At 35.5% G+C, this 21,147-nt stretch overlaps 3 protein-coding genes across 3 annotated transcripts; all 3 read right to left on the bottom strand.

The window, feature by feature from the left end:
- Positions 1-1,101: 1,101 nt before the first annotated feature.
- On the bottom strand, positions 1,102-3,950 carry LOC130730618 (ubiquinone biosynthesis protein COQ4 homolog, mitochondrial). Its single transcript, XM_057582673.1, has 3 exons — positions 3,744-3,950; positions 3,440-3,649; positions 1,102-1,774 (listed from the first exon to the last, which is right to left on the bottom strand). Exons 2-3 carry the CDS (start codon positions 3,623-3,625, stop codon positions 1,283-1,285), a joined length of 678 nt encoding a protein of 225 aa, XP_057438656.1. The 5' UTR covers positions 3,626-3,649; positions 3,744-3,950; the 3' UTR covers positions 1,102-1,282.
- Positions 3,951-4,913: 963 nt separating this feature from the next.
- On the bottom strand, positions 4,914-11,574 carry LOC130730617 (pre-mRNA-splicing factor ATP-dependent RNA helicase DEAH10). The gene is made up of 13 exons (XM_057582671.1): positions 11,046-11,574; positions 10,892-10,938; positions 10,698-10,778; positions 10,380-10,596; positions 9,724-10,144; positions 9,312-9,515; positions 8,295-8,455; positions 7,537-7,722; positions 6,658-6,889; positions 6,177-6,376; positions 5,958-6,092; positions 5,365-5,572; positions 4,914-5,190 (listed from the first exon to the last, which is right to left on the bottom strand). The coding sequence occupies exons 1-12, from the start codon at positions 11,147-11,149 to the stop codon at positions 5,389-5,391; spliced, it is 2,172 nt and encodes a 723-aa protein (XP_057438654.1). The 5' UTR covers positions 11,150-11,574; the 3' UTR covers positions 4,914-5,190; positions 5,365-5,388.
- A 1,313-nt stretch (positions 11,575-12,887) lies between these two features.
- LOC130730613 (cell division control protein 48 homolog B) lies at positions 12,888-21,092 on the bottom strand. The gene is made up of 13 exons (XM_057582668.1): positions 20,825-21,092; positions 19,434-19,630; positions 19,270-19,314; positions 18,499-18,554; positions 18,251-18,400; positions 17,909-18,013; positions 16,202-16,301; positions 15,493-15,777; positions 15,248-15,417; positions 14,705-14,833; positions 14,360-14,447; positions 13,986-14,063; positions 12,888-13,395 (listed from the first exon to the last, which is right to left on the bottom strand). Exons 2-13 carry the CDS (start codon positions 19,581-19,583, stop codon positions 12,931-12,933), a joined length of 1,821 nt encoding a protein of 606 aa, XP_057438651.1. The 5' UTR covers positions 19,584-19,630; positions 20,825-21,092; the 3' UTR covers positions 12,888-12,930.
- Positions 21,093-21,147: the final 55 nt, after the last annotated feature.

Raw genomic sequence — 21,147 nt, 5'->3', positions numbered from 1 at the left:
TAGTTTTTCAGGTTTGAGGGAAGGTGATTTTGAGAAAATCTACTATTCGAAAAGAAACTTAGATATGATTAAAAGTGATTCTAAACATGGTATAATAGATGGATGATTGAAAAGTTATCGTGCACGTGACAATCAGAATTAATGGACGAACAAAGCCCTCATCCATCACTCGAATTATGTGAGAGTTTAAATTTGTAGCATCTAAGTACTGCGGTTAGACTTGAAGAAAATGAATAAGAATAGAGAAAGTTGGGTCTTGACATAGTGTAAATAATAACGTGGTAACCAGTGCCATTGGTCCTTATCTTAAAGAGAGAGAGAGCATTTCAGCAAGCAACTGTAACTTGACATTGCAATCGACCAATTTATAATGCTCTAGTACACTCCAATGTTGCTAAATGAGGAGAAAAGAAAAGCAGCTTTCACTTTGACATTGCTATGCAGGGTATATGATGTGTGCATTCCAGAAAATGATTTTCCCATTTATTTACTTCAAAAATTTTGAAGATTTAAACACACATATTCATGATAACATCAAAAGAGAATATGACAGTAGTAAACTACAATCAGAGTTCAGTATTCACTGTTAGAGCCTCTTCTAACTTGTAAAAAGGAGCATACAATAAGGATTCCACAGACAGGGTCTAAAGGCAGTTGAGCCCTTTGATATCCAACTGGATCTGATAGCTGAAGTCATCAGTTACCATTGAACTTATAATAGCTGCCCTGTTCAAACAAGCGATAGGCACAACTTTGCCTGGTAAAATATCTTTTTAAACTGAGTAATAATAAAGATGACTAAAAATGTGAATATTGTCCTGGAGTAAATTACTCAAGAAAGCATGGAAGTTTCAAATATTTTAACTCACTTATGAGTTTTTGTTAACCTCAGGCATTCTTCCAAACAGTGGTAACTGGTCGGTTGGTATCAAAGGTTTGAGTGCCTAAAGAACACCGTATGTAGAAACAACCAAATATCTCATGATACAAACAAGTTTAATTCACCAAGATAAACCAAAAGCGATCAATTTTCCCAAATGCAATAAAATCTCATCTATGCTAATTTTAAATAGTTAAGGGCAGGTTTAGTTTAGTCTAGCATACACCAAAACCTGTGATGGTGAGTCTATTTTATTGATCGTGGTATACAATCATTGATAAAATCCAACCTATACAAAGCTCACTGACTTTATATCAGAAACAAAATTTGTGCACTAAATCTTACTGAAAAATTTCACTGCTATTGTCCAAAAAACATAAAAAAACTTATCAGGACATGCAATTAAGGAACAGCAGGAGCTGGAATAATTTGCAATTTTCTACGAACATCTTCCAGATCTTCATCAAAATGTCGTTCATAATATACACACATGAGATCAGTGCACTGCATGCCAGCACGAACGGCCCAGGGGAAGTAGTGCTGATAGAACAACTTTCTTTGCTTTTCGCTGAATCTTGCTGTGCCTCCTACAACAGACAGCATGCACATAGGAAGGTACATCTGCTCAAACTCGATTACCTTCAGTGCTGACTCCCCAATCAAGTTAGTAGGTAGGTCAAAAAGGGTATGCCAGAAGTCATGCACTTCACGAGCCCGCATGGCAACATAGGCCAGCTCATCTGTGTCCATGAACCGTACAGGAGGTCGATCATCTGGTGAGAAGTTCCTGGATCCCATGAATCTAGCATAGGCAGCACCAAATGTGTTCGCTGGCAGATCCCAAGCATGCCCTACGTTTGCGGATACAACACGAGGACGCTCCAATAATACTGCCTGTCAAACAAAAGAAAAATCATTGGTCTTTATAGTGAGTTAGTGACATTTAGCAGTATATCTAGACAGAAACAAGTTTTGGTCTAAGCAAAGTAAAGAATATCAATTATTTCAGTGACGGTAATCAGAACCATTGTGTCTTTTTTTTTTTAACCAAGACCTTAAGTATTCAAAAGTCACATTAGGCGCCAATTAATTTGAGTCAAGATGGTGGATTCACCTAAGAGATCAAAGCTCTCTCAGCAAAAAAATTTATTCACAAAATTTCAATCTGAGACCATACCTAAGAACAATCAAGCTTTTTGGCACTTGGACCAACAGACACTGGTTATAAAAATCATTGTTGAGAGAAAAATAATTATAACCACTCTTATCCAGAGAGGCATTTCAGTAATGCATAAACTGTAATTGTCCAAAGTGCATTAATTGCACATTAGTTGGCATAAGATAGATGTGAGCAAGTATTAGCAAGTTACTAGTCTTAAAAGTACATAATTAGTTTGGTCATTTCAGCCCTTTGGCAGTGATGATAAAAGGGCAAGGAATCCCTTGGGCTGCACTCCTACCAGTAAGAGGTCTAGTGAGGGGTTTTAACTTTGAATATAAGTTGGTGCAAAACACATTATATGTGTGTATATACATGTGCATAGATCATAAAAACAATTATAGACATTTATGGTGGGTGGGAAGACACTTACTGAGCTCCATAAACTATCAAAACAACAATCACCACAATAACAATTTAGCATAATTCCAAACTGATATGGAAAATAATAAAATAAATACAAGGAATGTACAATGGTGTTGTGGCACACAACAATTGCAACCTATTCCACAAAAATGTATCATTCTTATTGAAAGACAATCCCAAATCCTGATAAAACATAAATTTACTCGAATCAGTACAATTTCCATATCTAACGAGTTAAGACGAGTGTTAAGGTCTTACATTGATTAGAGATCTCCCCAAAATTTTCTTATAAGGAAGGTTAGGGCAATCCTCACCCCTTAAGCAAGGTTTTATGTAGAGTTAAGCCCTATTCCAAACTCTCGCTAAGACAGTCCAAAAAAATGAATCAACAATCATCCTTATATCCAGTCTACACTTTTGAAATTCACCAAATATGTGCCATCACATAATATTCCAAAAGGAACCACTACACTATCCAAAATTTCATTTCTCATATTGGCATTGTCACCTAAGCTCTCATGGATGCATTCCGACTGACAAGTACTAATAATAACAAAACACCACCTCATTACCTTCTACCAAAACAAAAAGGAGTTGGTTCAATATCATATTCGCAGCGGGAAAAACAGTGTTGTTAGTTGTTACTTACTTGCCAATGCAAGTTGGGTTATTTGCAAGTCTCAATTTTTTGCTACCCCATCTGAATTTTTTTCTTAACAAAGTCTCTAAGACCAGGACACAAGCATTTTCATCTCATCCTAAAGCTTTTCTCACCCAAAATACAAACCTTTGTTGTTAAATGCTAGAAAACATCCCATAAAAAGTGAAATAATCAAACAAAGGCCACTCAACATTCAACATTCAACATTCAACATTCAACATTCAACAACAACAACAACAAACTTGTTTTCACAACATGATTTCTATCAAGCAAAAAGGGAATTAATTATTAATTATAAAAATGAAAAACTGACCCTCCCTTCAGGGCAACTCTTCATCCTCTGAAGAACCCTCTCAAATGCAGGCTTTCCAGTAGTCTCACCAAGAGCGGCTATCAAATCCGCTCTCCGAGGGTCCAACAACGCACCCACCGCCGAGCCCACCGCCACCGCCGCCTGCTGCCATGTGTTCAGCCGGATTCTCCCACCTCCTACTACCATTGCAACCGACTAAACTACTCAAATCTGAACATAACATGGTGCTGTTATTGACAATGCCAATTTTTGATGTTTTGAGCGAATTGAAATGGAAGGAAATCAAAGTAGGAAAATTGTGAACCTGTTTGTTGATGATGATGAGGATCAGAGGGAAGATTGAGAAGCGAGAGAATAATGCGAGTGTTTGAATTTGGCCGGAAAATGAGCGATGGCGGAGGAGACGGTGGCTTGCGGCGGCGTGAGAATAAGAGGGGTCCCGCCAAAGACGTATGAAGCAGAATGAATCTCGGTTCTAGTAGTGTGTGTGTGATGATGAAGAATGAAGATTAAATTAAATTGTTTTTTATTACCTTCACATATTTGGCTTTAAGAAATTATATAGAGACACTATATAAAAACAGAGAGATATGTATAGAAGACATATTATAAAATTAAATAATAATTTAGTACGTTAATTCTTAGTTATTTATTTAGTTATTAAAATTTAGATAAACTGACATTTATAAACATCTAATATTTTTATTGATATTTACTTGTGTTTTAAAAAATAATTCAAGATATACTTTTAATTATACTACACATTAAAATAAATTTATTTGATGGACTAATGATTATTTTTAAGATTTTACAAAATTTGTACCCTAAATTTGCATGATATGAATAACAGTTGAAATTTTGGAAATCATACTTAATTCACAAGGTAATTAAATAGAGTAAGTTTCTCGTGAAGAAGAGTAACTAGATTTCTAAACATGTTTACTACTTATAATTTTTTTAATTAGAGGTTTAACCTTTGTTTTATCGAACGGTAAAAAAGAAATTTATTTTATCAAGGAAAAAGTACTACATCTATCAAGTGAAATTCTATTTTATTTTGTCGGATGTCGCCACTATTCACGGTTGGGATAGCAATTGCATGTCACTCTTAACAAATGTCTTTTCCGGAATTCAAACTTGTATTCTCAATTTTACAGAAGTCTAACTTACTTACCACTAGATAACTGCCTTGTTAGAGTAAAATTCTAATATATATGATATATTTACCAAGTACATTATTAGTTTTCTTTAAAATATTGTTTCACTTTCATGTTCATGGATATGTTCATTTCATAATTTTATTATTTATTTAACTTGTACTTTGAGTTAACCTGATCCTGTCCCACTTTAACCTGATCTTATTTAGACTCATATATCAACAAGTTTCTTCAAATCTATGATTGAGCTTGATTCTACAAAAATTACCTAGCATACAATTATTAGTGTAAGATATGGCCAAGTAGAAAACGTAGGGTGAGACAGAGCATAAAGGTATATTTTCATTCTTCCAGTCAGTAAATAACAGAATAATAAGATACTGAATGAGTACTCTCAATTAAGTATAAGAAATTAAGAATGAGAAACTTCTTATTTACAAGCTAGATTTTCGTCAACAACTCAGGCCTGATACCACGTAAAAATAGATAAGCATCAATGTAATTGACAATAAATGACAATACATGTGGGTCTGCATCCCCTTTCTCCCATCATTTTTCTTTGAGTGTTGTTAACTACAAGTGATTCGTCGTAGCCTGCAAAAATATTGAAAAACATGTGATACAAATAAGAGAGGAAAGACAGTGTCCAATGTAAGATGAATCCTCACACCAATCAGGTTAATAATGAAGACAGTAATAAACGGATTACATAAGACCATGAATAAACCCAACAGAATCGAGCACAAAGAAGAAAAGATATCACATTACCTATTTAGTAGCACCATCACGGATTTAGTTCTGCATGGCATAGTACTGAGGAGCAAGTTCAGTTAACCATAGGTAGTCAACTCTAGTTAAATTCCGGACATACTTGTTATTAGTTTGGAGAAGTTCGTTAAATATTACACACTCTGGTTTTTGCCGAAATAATACAGAAGAAGGGTGGATCTGCACCACCTGACCACTGGCCAAAGCCCTGCATGTGATTAAAGCAATGAGGGAGTCTTTAAAAGCAAATATATGATAAAATTATATATGCTGGTACGAATTCCAATTAGTGAGTCATAATCCAGATGAGAATTTTAGAACTAACAGATACTTTCGCAAACAGTTTGATTCAAGGTTGTTAATGGCGGATGGCAGACTGGCGAAAAGCCAAAAATCAGCCATATTTAACAAATAATGATGACAGATGGTGGATTATGGCGAATTATCGGCCATGGCGGAGAGCCAAAAACCTGTCATGAGATTCCGCCCGCCATGCCAGATATTTGATAACACTGGTTTGATTATCACAAAGGGAATAGATGGGAAGCTACCCAGATGGGTTTTGCCAATAATTTTTAAATTGAATTAGATACCTGTAGGTTCCATCAGGCTGCTTTATAGCTGCATTGAGGAAAAAGGAAGCAACAAGGCATCTGCGGAATTGAAGCATATCATCTCCACAGGAAGCAAGATTCAGACCCATCTGTTGAACATGTCCCTTAATCTGCCTGCAAAAAGTGTTTTACAAATGAATGCATAAATATCTATGTTATAGATGCCTTGAAATATACTTATAACACAATACAACTTACCTGTGAATGTCACAAGCATGTCTAAGAGAACGGCTATTAATAAAATTTTCCTTGCACCATTTTCTCAAAACCTTTTCACTTTTTGGTTTACTCATTTCCATTGATCTCTTCTCCAAGAAATCATTAGATGCTCGATACACATTAATCAAAGTGATGTGGTCTCCCTCTGGACTTGAGAAGCATTTCGTTGCAATTCTCGACTGGTGAAAAATGGGACAAACACAATAAATGAGTACATAGAAGGGAGAAAGGGTGATGTATATGTAAACATGAAAGACTATATAATCTTCAGCCAGTCATTACGAATTGCAAATATTTGAACCATTTATATGATATTTACAAAAAAATTGTTAAATGGTCAAATAGAGTGATGAACTAGTGTAGTACATAATCAATGATTCATCTTCGTATTCATGTTACATCATAACATCAAAAGGTAATATGACAAGAATGTACTACAATGAGAATTCACTCCTCAAACCTCTTCTAACTTGTCACGAGGAGCATAGAATATGGATTCCACAGAAAGCATTGCAACAGTTATCAACATCTCTTCCAAGCAGTTAAACTGACTAGCTAAAATAAGAGCTTTGGCATAAACAGGATCCAAAGGCAGTCGAGCCATTTGACGCCCAACTGGATCAGATAGATGGCACTCATCTGTTAGAGCACCTAATAAAAATAGCTGCTCCAATGATTTTATAATAGCTGCCCTGTTGAAACATGCACAGTCTTTGAGTAATTTGTTGCCTGGTAAAATACTTTTAAAGAGTAAACTAACAAATAAAGATCCCTAAAAAAATTAAATTAGTTTCAGAGTACAATACACACGACAACATATCAATAAAAATTTCAAATATTTTAACTCACGTCACTACTGACTGATGCAAAGGAATAGATTTCTAAACTCTTTATGTGCCTCTTATTACATCTACCTAAACAGAGCTGTTTATTAACATTGGTATTCTTTGAAAGGTTGCTAACTGCTTAGTTGGTAAGGTTTGACATAAAAGCAGTTTAATTCCTCAAGATAAAAGGACCTGCTTTAGAAAATGCAATATAATAGCAAATGTACCAAATTTAAATAGTTCAAGCAGAGTTAATTTAGTCATACAGGCACCAAAGCATAAAGGAAATGCCTGATTATTTACTCGTTATAATTCCATACTATGATATGGTGAGTCATCCAAATTCATTGTATTTTATCATGTACATCCAACAAACTTATTAGTTATTCATCATCTTCCCATCGTCTTGCTTCCTTCAGTTTCACAATGTCCACGAATATGAAGAGCATAAATATCCACGAATATGCAAGTGTAAGAAAACTGTAAAACCAAAATTCTGAAAAAGTTTTTACCTTGAAGGTTTCTCAATGAAATCAAACCCTAATATGTCATCAACGCCCAAAGCCTTAAGCTGCAAAATGACATTAGAAAGGTTGCAGCGCTTAATCTCTGGCATTGTTGAATCCTCAAGTTTCTCGAATTCAATTTCTGGATATAGACGGAAGCATTTTCCAGGTCCTTCACGCCCTGCACGCCCACTGTTACCAAAAAGTAGATAATCAATTTCTGCTACTCTTCCAGAAAAATTATTTTAAATGTATTGGTTTCACTAAGATAATTCGGCTAAAATTGACTACCTATACAACATATCAATCATTATAACCAAAATAAGATTTAAAAAGCACAAACCAGAATCAAAGAATGAGCTATTATATAAAGTAAATAGTTAAGAAAATATTTCATGAAAAAGAAATGATGCTTTACATTACAATGTTTATTTTTTATATTTTGATAATATACATTACATGATCTGTAACCTTCTCAATCACCTACAAATGAAATATTAAAAATAGGACATGCATCCTCAATCATTCTAAATATGAAATAGAAACTTTGATGAAAGATTCACATCTCAAGTTTTTAAGTAAATACCATGTTTTTAAGGAAAACCAAAGGCGTGCATTACAAAAACTGAACTTGGAAATAAAGAAAGGAAGACATCATCAAACTGGGACAAGCTTATTTTCACCACAATAACTCAATCAACACAGCCAATATTTGCAGCAATAATCAAACATTTCATAGATTCAAATTTAATCCAGCACCATACCTTCTTTGCATAGCTTGAGACTTGGACGTAGGAACTATAATCAAGGATTCCATACCTTTTCCAGGGTCATAGGAACGTGCTTTAACTAATCCTGGATCAATTACATATTTGATTCCAGGAATTGTTACTGATGTCTCAGCAATATTAGTCGCCAATATCACCTACGAAAACAACAGAGAACTAAGTTTTTTTGCTTGAAGAGAGCTAAGTTGAATACAATTAGAAACAAGTGATTAGTGATTACCTGAGTCCTGATATGGTAAAAATCTCATGTTATTTTAAATATACATAAGCTTACATTAAATAAGTGATGCGCAGTAAAAAATTATATGGTCCTGACAGAAACTATTTCGTGCATTCAAGTACTATTTATAGGGATTGTAGCCAATTCAGATGACATAGTTCCTAAAGGAGTGGTGTCAGTTGAGTGCAATAATCCATTAGTAAAGTGATGGAAAAGATGGAATCAGTTGTAGACTCTTAATGACATCATATTATATGATGTTGGGTTAAGGATCACCAGATTGTCAGTTAGTATACAGAAATATTGGTAGAAGCATTTGGGTGAGTGTGACAACTAGGAAAAATGGTACAAGTAGTTCTTACACTGACATCAAAAGAGCTGGATCACATTCATAGTGCAGAATATTGTCAGCATGAAATTGGTCAGAGGTAAACCGTGTGTTACCAATCATGAAAAATGGATGAAAGGGGAAGATGATCATTATACAAGTCATGTGTGCCCAAGAGAAATTCCAGTACAGAAATATGCAAAAAAAAAAAAGCAATATGAATCCTAACTCCTAAACCTAATGAGACTCTAAATAAGGCAACCAGCATTACTTGCAATTATTGTGATTGAGAAATAGAGTGCTTCAAGAGAATTAATGAAAACCTAGATAAAACATGTCAACTGTTTAAAAAGAAAGATTCGCTCCCCTGTTTTTTTAGTTAATTCTATCCACAATTAATTAATACACTTATTAAAAAGAAAGAACAAATGTATGGCTAGGATACCTTGCGACACCCAGATGGAGGTGGTGCAAAGACTCGCAGTTGCTGCTCAGATGGAAGAGCTGCAAATATAGGCGCAACTAGAAGCTTTTGACTTTCTTGAGGTAATTGTGTGAGTTTCTCCTTGATCTGTCCTTCAACAGATTCAATCTCCTCTTGCCCAGTAAGAAATACTAATATATCACCAGGACCCTCCGCTAAATGGATCTATTACATCAAAGATATGAACTTTATTTCTCAGTCAACACCGCAATATTATAAATTTATATAATACATAAAAGCAGCAATATGCGTGAATAACCATGCAATGCACAAACGTGAATGAAAAGAACAGGATAATGAATGACATGTGAAACTGCAAATACCATAAACGCATACACAGAATGAAATTATACGGTCAGAATAAACCAATGACCTGGAATATAGTTATCAAGGCAGCATCTAAATAATCAGTCTCTGCACGACGAGTATAAAATATATCCACAGGAAACTGTCTCCCTTCAATGTGAACAGCTTTGGCACCACCAAAGTACTCACAGAAAGCACGAGCATCCAGACTTGCAGACATGATGATTAACTTCAGTGGAGAAATCTTCTTGTGGTGGTCCTTTCTAAGAGAACTGCTACTCTGACCATTCTCTTTGTCTGACAACAAGACATTATTTACATGTTTGTTCCCAAAATTAAGGCCCTGACCATCACTGATAGACCTTGACCGAGTAAGTTGTACATTTTTCAACAAGCCCAACAACACATCAGTATGGACAGTTCTCTCATGAGCTTCATCGACGATTATGACAGAATACTTAGAAAGATACGGATCCAGCAATGCTTCTCTGTAAGCACAATGAAATTTATATCAACTCTCCTACATAAAAACTGTATCTACAAAACCATAGAAAAAGTAATTTAAATTTGAAACCTCCTTAGTTTCTTGAAATCAACAAGCATCTTAATTCACGTCAAAAAGACAGGTGCCAGGTGGTCTAAAAAAAGGGAATACCATCATGTCTTAATAGGCAACACCCCCAGTAAAGAAATCAAGTGATCCAAGTTACATAAAAGTTTTACCTCAGAAGCAAGCCATCTGTCATATATTTGATCCTTGTCGAGCTGGAAGTAGCATCGTCAAATCTAACAGAATACCCAACCTTATGGCCCAGCTCAACACCACATTCCTCGGCAACACGTTTGGCCACAGTAACAGCAGCCACACGTCTGGGTTGAGTTATCCCAATAACTTTCCCATCATGGCAAAGTCCAGCATCAAATAGAAACTGCGGAATCTCTACACAGCACAATGCAATAGACACAACATGGTGAAAAATCTAAATTATGAAGGAATAAGGATATAATCATAATCACAATCTAGGATAAAATGTAACCTACGTGTGGTTTTCCCACTTCCAGTTTCGCCGACAATAATCAAAATATCATGCTTTCGAACCTCTTCAACAAGCCTCTTCTCAACTACAATACAATACAGACAATACAAACAATAACCATACTGTGAATGATTACACCACAGGCTGAAAGTAAGAAAGTGAAAGTTACCAAAATTTCAAGCTCTTCTAAGGCAATACCTGAAGCAATGGGAAGAGACTTCCTCTGTTGTGCAAGCTTTTGTCTCCTGCATATACAATAACAAATTGCAAATACCATGAAACAAACATCAAATTGATTTGAAAGAGAGAATGAAACTATATAGATGAATTAGGATTAGGGTAGGGTTTATACCCGGGAGTGAGCTGGGTTTGGCGATTCCGATTTGCATTGGAGAACTTGCCATTGGCAGTAGCAGCAGTAGGGTGATTGTGATTTCCGGGAGCCACAGAAGGCATTTGATGCCGCCTATTCGAAAAGAGCAGCTTATTTCAGTGAATTTGCACAAGTGTTGTTAGAACGGAGGCGGCGGAAGACGGTGGCGCTACAACCAGGCGAAGAAGGAAACAGCGCGACGGTGGAGGCAGATTGTAGGTTGCATCCAAGTGTTTGAGACTTTGCCTAGTTATATATTGAGGGTTATTTTCGTAGTTTCACACACCGTTATGGTGGCCGAACCAGATAAACCGGTTTGATTAAAAAGCGGTCAAAATCCAGTTAAACCGACGGAATGACCTTTTTAAGGTAATATGGGTTGCTAGTATCTCTGGACTATTTAGAACACTCTGGGTTTGTATCTTCACTCTTTGAATGTTTGCCTTCTGAGTCACCTTAAGGTTTGGTGGAGGATTCAAGCAGGGTTTGATTGGGGCCTGTGTGATGGTGTTTGATACGTTACGACTTATGAGGGTGCTGGTGTCTGTTGTTTCTTGTGGTGGGGAAATTGTATTTGTAGGGTGCAGCTAGTATTGGATGGTGTCTAGTTTACATTAGTTTTTATTGCACCTTTTTTTTTTTATTTGAAAATTACTGTGTCGTTTACCTGGGTTCGTTTGGTAGTCAAAATATAATAAGAGTATGATATGATAAATGATTAGATAATGACAGAATAATAATAACAGCAGGATAAACTCTTATCATATCCTGTGTTTGAGGTAAACAGGATATGATAGAAACAATGAAAAAAGTATTAAATTTTCCTTTCAAATAAAAAAATCATAATATTCATAAATTGATATCATATTCTGTCAGGATATTTTTTATCCTAACTCCCCTCTTATGATAATTTTTACACATGATAAACAATATAGGATAAGGGACATGATAGTGTTATTCTATCCTGCTGGAGGATAGGATTACTGCTATCATATCATGTCTGTTTATCATGTCCACAAACGGGTCCTAAAAACTTTAATATAGATTTTGACAAAAAAAAAAACTTTAATGCAGATAACACTTTGTGAAAAAGAATAAAATGTAGGGAAAATGTATTAGTACCAGTGTACCACTCATACACATATTTATGTTATTTTTATGTATACCGCACGGTATGAAAAAACTGCATACAAAAAAGTGCGATATGCATATTTTTCATATCGCAATTTAAAGTGTGGTAAAAAAAATTTAATGGAGATGGCATTAATAGATTTGTGGGTAATAATAATAGATTTCCTTAAAATGTAGATAAATATTGTACGGCCCTTGAGTTTAAAAACCATTATTGTATGGGCAATTTGAAACAAATGTAATTTTTCCTTTCCTCCTTCCTCCTACGTAGTATACCAACCAAGATTGGTTGTCCTTTTCAAAAAAAAAATAAAAAAACCAAGATTGGTTGTCAGTGTTAAACGGTGCATATCCATTAAATTAAATTTTATGTATAAAAACTTTTCCTAAATTTTATCTGAGGCCAAATATTTTAGTTTCAATGAGAGGATACCGTACACTTGGACAATATAAATATAAATATTGACAAGAAAAACAATAAGGACAAATATAAATTCTAAAGAAATCACCCCAAAAGCACTTGCAATAGAAAACAGAAAGCACTGTTCCTCAAAATTTTAATTTCTCAAAAAAATTTCCCCTTTAGGTGATTTGTTGATAAATAATCCTAGTTAATTATACATAAGAAAAACACATGAATTTATCCTATTTATCTAAAAACTTTTTCTAAATTTTATGCTGAGCATAAAATAAACAATGGAAAAGTATAATTAAAAAACAAGACAAATGCTCTTCAAGTGGCTACATTACGTATAGATTGGCCTCCATGAATGGCATAGTATTTGGCAGCAGCAAGTAACACACAGCTGACTAGACCAATCTTAACCAAAGACAAATGACCCAACTTGTTCTTTTTGTTTTCCAGTTTCAAACCAGGTTCAGAGTGCACAGAGAAAGCACGAGATGGGTTCTTCATAAAAGATGAGTATGAATCAATGTCTGCTGGTGTTAATGCTGGTTTCAAGGAACTCTTTGCAATCTGGAAATGATGGTCACGAACAGCATAAGCGGATATGTCTTCCCTTAGGGCTACTATTCCAGCTTCCCTGCATAACCCCTCCAGTTCAGCACCTGTGAAGAGCTCAGTATGTTCTGCTAGTCTTCTAAGATCAACATCACTCTCTATATTCATCCTACTTGTATGCACACGAAGTATCTCATATCGAGCCTCCAAATCAGGTGGTGGCACATATAGAACCTACAATTGCACAAAAATATACTAGAATAAGAGATGGAATATTTGACCAACCCTTTTTCCGGGTAATTATGATGGTGATAAAATTTGAACCTATGACCTCATGTAAACTGCCCAAAGTCCCAAACTACTATGTCCTAAGTCCTAACCAAGGTGCGTTTGGGTAAACAGTTTAGTTAAACGCTTACGGCAATAAGCGCTTATACTTATATGATAAGCGCTTATTCATAAGCTAATTTGAAAAACTTATTGAAATAAGCTCAAAATAGTTTATAGGTTAAGCGCTTATTGATAAATTTATCTGAGTAGCTTAGAAAAATAAGCTCAACATAACTTATAGGTAGGTCATAAGCTATTTTCATAAGCTTACCCAAACACTTCCATAAACGCTTATGCTGTAAGATAAGGTCAAATAAACTCTTCCAAACGCAGCCTAAAGCCCAATCTTAGTAGCCTATTTGACCAACCCCTTTCAACTCCATCATTAAAATATTGTTATAAGCGGTTCAAAAAATTCTTTCATCAGAAACTGAGTCTTAACTCTTAATTATAACAACTTGAAACAAAAGCATAACTTAGATATTAATTCGCACCAGATCAAATCGTCCAGGACGCATAAGTGCAGCATCAATTGCATAAGGGCGATTTGTAGCTGCCAAAACAAGGATTCCCTGGAAAAAAAAAATATGGGGCATGATTAAAGGGAAGTCACCTGATTAATGAAAAAAAAAATGATATCTTTTGATTCAGGTAGCAAATCCCACCAGTTTGAAAAGGTTCTATTATTGAAGTATATAATTAAAGGGAAGAAAGAAACTAGATGCTGTATACCAATCTCTTGAACCTTAGTTTTATATTTTCATTTTTTTTCCTTTCCTTTGTCTAAAAGAAGAATTCATTGTTAGAAAGAAGAGGACAAGATGGGAGAGGGTAAAATGTTCTCATCAGAAGAAAAAGGTAGACTTACTTTAGCTTCTTCTAAGCCATCCATCTCAGTCAGCAGAGTGGATAAAAGTCTCTCTCCAACAGTAGCACTACCGCTTGAGCTATCACCCCTGCAATTGAAGTGTATAAACTTAAGAACGTAACTTGTCATGCATTAAAAACATTAAAATATTCTTGTTTCAATCTCTAACAATAGAAAAATGTGCATCAAGGAAGTCAACATTGAATTCTAAGTAAAACATGAAGGAAAGACCACATTTTCCTTATTTCAAAACAATTGAAAACTGATCATGAAATGTTATCACAATATGTAATGCTTATCATTATTTTTCATAATATAATTCTTATTCAAAGAAAGCTTACTGACCGTTTGCCAGCTATCACATCCGCCTCATCAAAAAAGATTATACTTGGTGCTGCAAGACGTGCTCTCTGAAATGTTTTACGAAGCAATGCTTCCCCCTCTCCAACATACATTGAGTATAATTCTGCACCACTAATTCAGCATTTATTATTTTATAACATCTCCATAACTTGGAAATCAGTTTTGTATAGGAACTGCTGAACTGGATTGCAAAAAGTAAGGTGTGTGTGAAATTCTAGAATTATTTTTTCTGTTCCCCCCACAAAAGCCGTATATCTAAAGTTGATTCGTATACTCAACTTAAAAAGGACATATTTAGAGAAAGATACAAACAATTGTGAGGAGTGTTTTAGGAAACTTGAAAATAAAATAACGAGTCCTAGTACAGGGGGATTTACATTTTTCTTACTCAACTGTTTGACACTTTCCTGAGGTAAAGGATAGGATTTAATCCATCTTATAGCCATAAACTTCAATCCTAATCATGCCAAGGCTCTCAGAACCACAAGGATAAACCGTACTTAATAACATTTAAATTATTCAAACCTCAAGGAAAAGAATGAAGATTGGGCAGCATGTGCAGCAGCTTTGGCAAGTGTAGTTTTGCAACATCCTGGAGGCCCATGTAGAAGAATTCCACGTACAGTAGTTATCCCCAATCTTGAAAATGCAGCAGAATGCTTAATAGGCCATTCAACAGCTTGCTGGAGCTTTTTCTATTCAAGGATACACTCAAATATAACTGAGATCTGAGGTTGAAAATAGCATAACTACATTCAAAATTTACAAACCTTCAATTCTTTCAGGCCCCCAATGTCTTCCCAAGTCACTTTGGGAATTTCCTTAGTTACACTTCTTGTTATACTTGGACCAACCACGGACCTTGCGTTCACCCAATCCTCCATCGTTAAACAGAAATCACTAGCATTTTCATTTGTATTTGAGGACCTTTTAACCGCAAACATAGTAGCTTCACGACACAGTGCCTCCAAATCAGCTCCAACATATCCATTGCATGATGCGGCAATGGGTGTTAAGTCAATACCCCTATCTAAGGGAATCTTCTTTGTATACAACTGAAGTTAAAATAAAACCACATAAATTCATGCTGTCAGAACTTCATTACTCAAGGTTGTAAACTAAAGGACTGACTTTTCTTACTAAACAATTGCTCATGCAAATTACTTAAATCTGAAAAAGTTATACTCCAGCCAAGAAGCAAATCATCCTAAGTGCTCAAATTGTTAGTAGTCTACCCATGAATGATTTTTTATATGCAACACAACCCTCACAAAAAAGCCATTTGTTCTCAAGTGTGGATAAAACACAAGCCTGGTTTATCTAGTGCTGCTTTTTTTTTTAATTATGACGAATGGATATAACAAGGTTTTATCAACTAACTTGGTTGAAGGGGCTTCATATCATCTTTAGAACCAAATCATTCTAAAAGTTTAAGTTGCTAAGAGAAGATCCATAAACATTTTCTCTCTTAAAAAATACCTTCAAAATTTGACAGCGCTCCTCTTCATTTGGAACTGTAACTTCAATTTCAGCATCAAAACGTCCAAACCTTCTTAGGGAAGGGTCAATGGAATCCACTCTGCATGCAGAAACCAAATATATAAAATTAGGTGTAGACGAACAGTCACAAGCAGTGCTTAAAGATTATATGTATTATAAGATCACAGCCATGTGTTTTAAGAGAGTCACATGAACCCATAATATTCATTTACAGGTTCCAGGCATCATTGAAAACTAAAGAATGAAATGTATAAAAGAATATTAAATAACAGAACGCGACTCTCAATAATCTATCTAGATACCGAAAAACAACTTAGACCAATCATTGTCTATTTAAGTAAAACAACTTAAAGCACTTGATGGATTCCATTGCAACCATCAAATGTAGGATGATGATGATGATGCACAATTAGCTAAAGTTACACAATAAATTATACAGCACATAACTTCTTCAAACCATTATATGAAAACTTCAAATTCGCAATATCAGATTTCTAACAGAGTGCACAGGTTTAGAAAGTTGGGCACGAAATAAAATAATATTACAAGACGTGGAAATTGTCTGTTGATGTTAGTTTATTCCTGAAGGAAAAAATGTGAGGAGTCCAGGGGTTACTTAGTTATAGAGACTATAACAGTAGCAGGGGATGCTTTGAAGTTAGGGGGTTTAAATAGTTGGGATGAATACAGAATAGGTTAGGTTGGAATAGTTAATTGAGATTTCTCAGTTGTAAGGAAGAAATTGTTATCATGTTATGAACTTCCAGACTAGAATTGAAGAAAAGAATGAAAGATAGAAAGAAAGAACAAGAAGGGTCTCTACCCTTACCCCCCCCCCCCCCCAAGGGGATTTACTTATGTAACTAATCCCTCTAACAAACTAATTGCTCCAACTATCAAAACTAATTATCTTACTTTTCCCTTTATTCTTCTGAGCAGATACCATTCTGTCCTCCTAACAGATATTCAATCTGTATCCTCTCTCCATAACAGAATTTTAGTTCCCCATTTCTCACTTTCTGTACCATTCTTCGTGCACTTATATCTTCGAACTGGCCCCAATCAACTCTAAGATCGCAGATGTACCTCAGGCTATTATAACCATATATGGGAAAATCAGGTTACATGGAGAGGCAAGAAACATAAAGTGGTAGCTCAAACCATGAACTTTGCGACAGAATGTGATTGAAAGAATTACTCAATGAACCAAGGATCACATGCAAGGGGCCAAAATTATTCTCTGATATCCAGGTCACAATCAGTATTTCAAAGAACCCAGATCACCAAGACAGAACCAAAAAATTTCTGGAGAGTTTATTTCAAAGGAATAAATATAAGGAGTCCAGGGGTTAATACTACTGGTTATAACAGTAGCTGGGAAATTAAAAAGTAGGGGGGCAGGAATGGTAAAAAAAAATGGTTAGGCTGGAAAAATAGTTTGTTAACTGATATTTCTCAGCAGTTAGGGCATAGCCCTGCTAAAGGAGATATTCTCCTTGAACCCTCTCTCTCCATAACAGAACAACTAAAAACTTCATTTCTCTCTTCCCCTACTGTTTTTCCTACAACTATGTGTATCTTTGTACAGGTCCTTATAACTTGCATAAGAGAACCAAGAGACATAACACCTCTTTAACTCCCATTTCAATAAATTAAAAAATAATCTTTGGGAAAGAAATAGTTAACCTGTTAGTAGATGCAACCACAACTACACCTGGTGTAGAAGAGGATGGTTTATTTGAGTCCATCAGCGTAAAGAGTTGAGAGGCAACTCGGACATCTTGCTCCCTTCTGCATGTAGACAATATGAAATAATAGCATCAATAAGCTTGCTTCATGAATAGATAAAATTCTAAAGAACTAGCTAAAGCCACAGGACCACATATTTCGGGAAGCCAATGGCAATATGTTGTGGATAGACTGGAGATTTTTCTTATGAGATACAGTTTTCATAATATATTTTCTCGTTTTTCATAAAATTGTGTTCACAATTAAATTTATCCATATAATCCACCAATTGTCCCATACTTGGAATCCCGACGAGGACAGAGTGAATCAATTTCATCTATAAATATAACTGATGGCTTGCCCAAGGCTACATGAGATGATGCCTCTGAAAAAGCTTCACGGAGAATTCTCTCACTTTCACCGGCATGTGCTCTATGAACAGAGTGTGGACTGGAAAATAAACAGACAATTAATAACAAGAAAATGACTCGGATCATAAAACTTTGGAAAAAAAGATCCACAAAACTAGACATTAAAAAGAAAAGAACCTGATAATTGTCAAATGTGCCCCGCATTCCTGAACAACTGCTCGTACTAAACTTGTCTGTTATCACATTCACAGACATATATGTATAAGTCATTTTAAATCAATAAGCAAAGCAAAATATAAGTTTGATTCATAGCATAATCACACTATCTGAGAACATCATATAATTATTTTATTCACATTAAGTTACTCGAAGATTTTGAAAGACAGATGCAGCACATTTGAATGAAGTTTAAATAACGAATTTGCTCCACTCCACTGGGCACTTTGTGAAAGAGTGCAGCATAGTAGACTGTTATGTATAACTGAATTTAACAAACACTACTTCATCATTTGATGGTTCAACTTATCATCACACAGCAGCTTGTCTTTTGCTCACAGAAAATCTTTCACTCTCAACATACTCTTTTAGTCAATAAAAGATCCATACATAAGTGTAAAACCGTAATATTGTTAACAAAACTCTCACAAACCATCTGTTATGACAAACAAACACCTAGTCAACTAGGCACGGTCACTCACATGCAATGAGGAAGACAAAAAAGGCTGTGAAGTTATGCAGTAGAACAATAACAATAAAAGACAAATCAGCACAACTCCACCAAGTCAATTTTTAAACACAGCATAAAATGGCTCTCCATTTCACGTGATGACACATGGCTAAAAACACACACTAACATAATGGAAAATGAACAAAGATAGCACCTTATTATCCGTTCCATATTGAGTTAATCAGTTAACAAAGGGATCCATTATTCTAAAAAAAAAATACCTTTCCGGTGCCTGGTGGACCGTAAAGCAGCAACCCTCTCGGCCACTGGTGGAAGAAAAGAACAAATCAAATGGAAAAAGACAAACTAGGGGTTAGAAATGAACAAGACCAATGTGATTAAAAGAAGTAAAAACATGAATGAGAAAGGGAGGGGAAAACAGAACTTTAAGGCCAAGCTTTCGTGCTTCATGAGAGAATCGTTGAGGGAATATGATGAGTTCTCTGAGGGCTTCAAGAGCTTCAGTGTTGCCACCAATTGCTTCCTCAGCTCTCCACTGGTTGTTGCTGTTGCTGCTGCTCATGCTGCTTTCCATCTTAACAGAGCAGAGCACCCCGACCCGGATGGGTTCTTCACTGAGGCCTTGTATTATAAATGAGGCAGAGTAAGTGTCTTTTGAAAGCAAGTTAGGTTACTCTAAAATAACTTTCAAGCTATTGGAAACACGAGTTTTTTTTATTTTTTCTCTCAAAATTCGCAACATGGTCTAAGTGATGTGTGATGTTAGTGTTACTAGCATGTTTGCTACGGTCAACCGCGGTATCTAACATCTCCATTGAGGAGCCAGGACGGAATTTATGTAAAAAGGTCTAGCCTACTTAAAAATATAAGGCCCAAGCCTGGCCAATTACTTGTCATATGATTTTTTCAGATCTGGTCTGGCCTGACAACCTATTAAAAAGCACATTTCATAATAAGACCTTTAAATAGGCTAGCAAGTTATGATATACTAAAACAAGGTTGTTTATAAACAGGCCAGAAGGCTTATATGCTAATAGGCTAAGATATAGTAAAACAAGCTTATGAGTAACTAGGCTAATAATCCTACATGACAATTCATCATCCTCCCGAACCATATAAAACTCTGGTTAAGTATCAGAGAACTTTGAACCGCACGTCCAAGTAAAACAATAACAACAATTAAAGCTCTGCTTAAGTTCCCTACTCACTAAAGCCCAATTAGCACTAGATTTTAAGCCATTAAAACAATAAAATAACTCCAAAAGGGTACTGCAATGGATGAAAGGCCGCTTCATATGAAACTTCAATACCAAAGCACAATTAGCTAGTACAATACCATCCCGTGAGTTCAATCCATTTTCAAAACACCAACTTCAGCAATTAACCACCTAAAGTTTCATTTTTTTTTTTTGTTGATTTTAAACCTGCTAACAATAGAACAATCTAACACCAGCATCACTCCAACCCAATCAACTTAAGAACTCATCACACACTTATTGATGCATCTAACAAGACGAAAAAATTGATTATACATAAATTAAATACAAATTATGCAATCAACTTTCCACATAACTTAACTCACTACACAGTTTAATCTTTAAAGCATAAAACTAGAATAAGTACTTATATTATAGAACCATGTCGAAGCAACAGGCATTGGAGAGGGAGCTTAAGGAAAAAATAGGAAGGGGTGTTTTCCACATTGCAGAATACAAACAGAGCAGGGAAAATTTAGCCAATAGCAGAAGAAACAAGCAGAGGCCAAAACGAGCAGAAGCAACACGAGTAGAGGCCAAAAAATTGCAGAATTCTTACCTTTGATGAAGAGGCCAAACGAGCACCGCAGCAGTGGAGAAGAGGAGGCGCGGCCGGAGAGGGAGGAGGCGCCGCTGGAACAGGCCGGGCTAGCAGCTGCGTCGTATCCAGAACCCGAGTGGGTTTAAGTAAATTATACCTCAACCAATTAAAACACTTAAATCCCTAATTAACTTATCTAACCCTAAATCAATCCCAAATTACACTAACCTAATTTTTTGCAAAATTGATACAAGAAAAAGGTTTGAGGTTGTATGTCCCTCGATTTTCTCGCCTCGATGAAAACAAAAAAGCCTCAAGAACCTTGTCATCACTTTCCCTCT

Source organism: Lotus japonicus, chromosome 1 (assembly GCF_012489685.1).
Source record: "Lotus japonicus ecotype B-129 chromosome 1, LjGifu_v1.2".
NCBI lineage: Eukaryota > Viridiplantae > Streptophyta > Magnoliopsida > Fabales > Fabaceae > Lotus > Lotus japonicus.
Note: the sequence above shows the minus strand (reverse complement) of the source record. Positions and strands in the feature narration are given on the sequence as shown.

Coding starts and splice junctions, on each gene's coding strand:
- LOC130730618 (XM_057582673.1), bottom strand. CDS start 3,625: ATGGTAGTAGGAGGTGGGAGAATCCGGCTGAACACATGGCAGCAGGCG. Junction 1,775..3,439: donor AGAGTTGCCCTGAAGGGAGG/GTCAGTTTTTCA, acceptor TTTGTTTGACAG/GCAGTATTATTGGAGCGTCC.
- LOC130730617 (XM_057582671.1), bottom strand. CDS start 11,149: ATGCCTTCTGTGGCTCCCGGAAATCACAATCACCCTACTGCTGCTACT. Junction 10,597..10,697: donor TGGAAGTGGGAAAACCACAC/GTAGGTTACATT, acceptor TGTGCTGTGTAG/AGATTCCGCAGTTTCTATTT. Junction 8,456..9,311: donor CTCCATCTGGGTGTCGCAAG/GTATCCTAGCCA, acceptor TTGTTTTCGTAG/GTGATATTGGCGACTAATAT.
- LOC130730613 (XM_057582668.1), bottom strand. CDS start 19,583: ATGGAAAGCAGCATGAGCAGCAGCAACAGCAACAACCAGTGGAGAGCT. Junction 18,555..19,269: donor GTCCACCAGGCACCGGAAAG/GTATTTTTTTTT, acceptor ATGTGATAACAG/ACAAGTTTAGTACGAGCAGT. Junction 14,448..14,704: donor GATGTGATAGCTGGCAAACG/GTCAGTAAGCTT, acceptor CTTCAATTGCAG/GGGTGATAGCTCAAGCGGTA.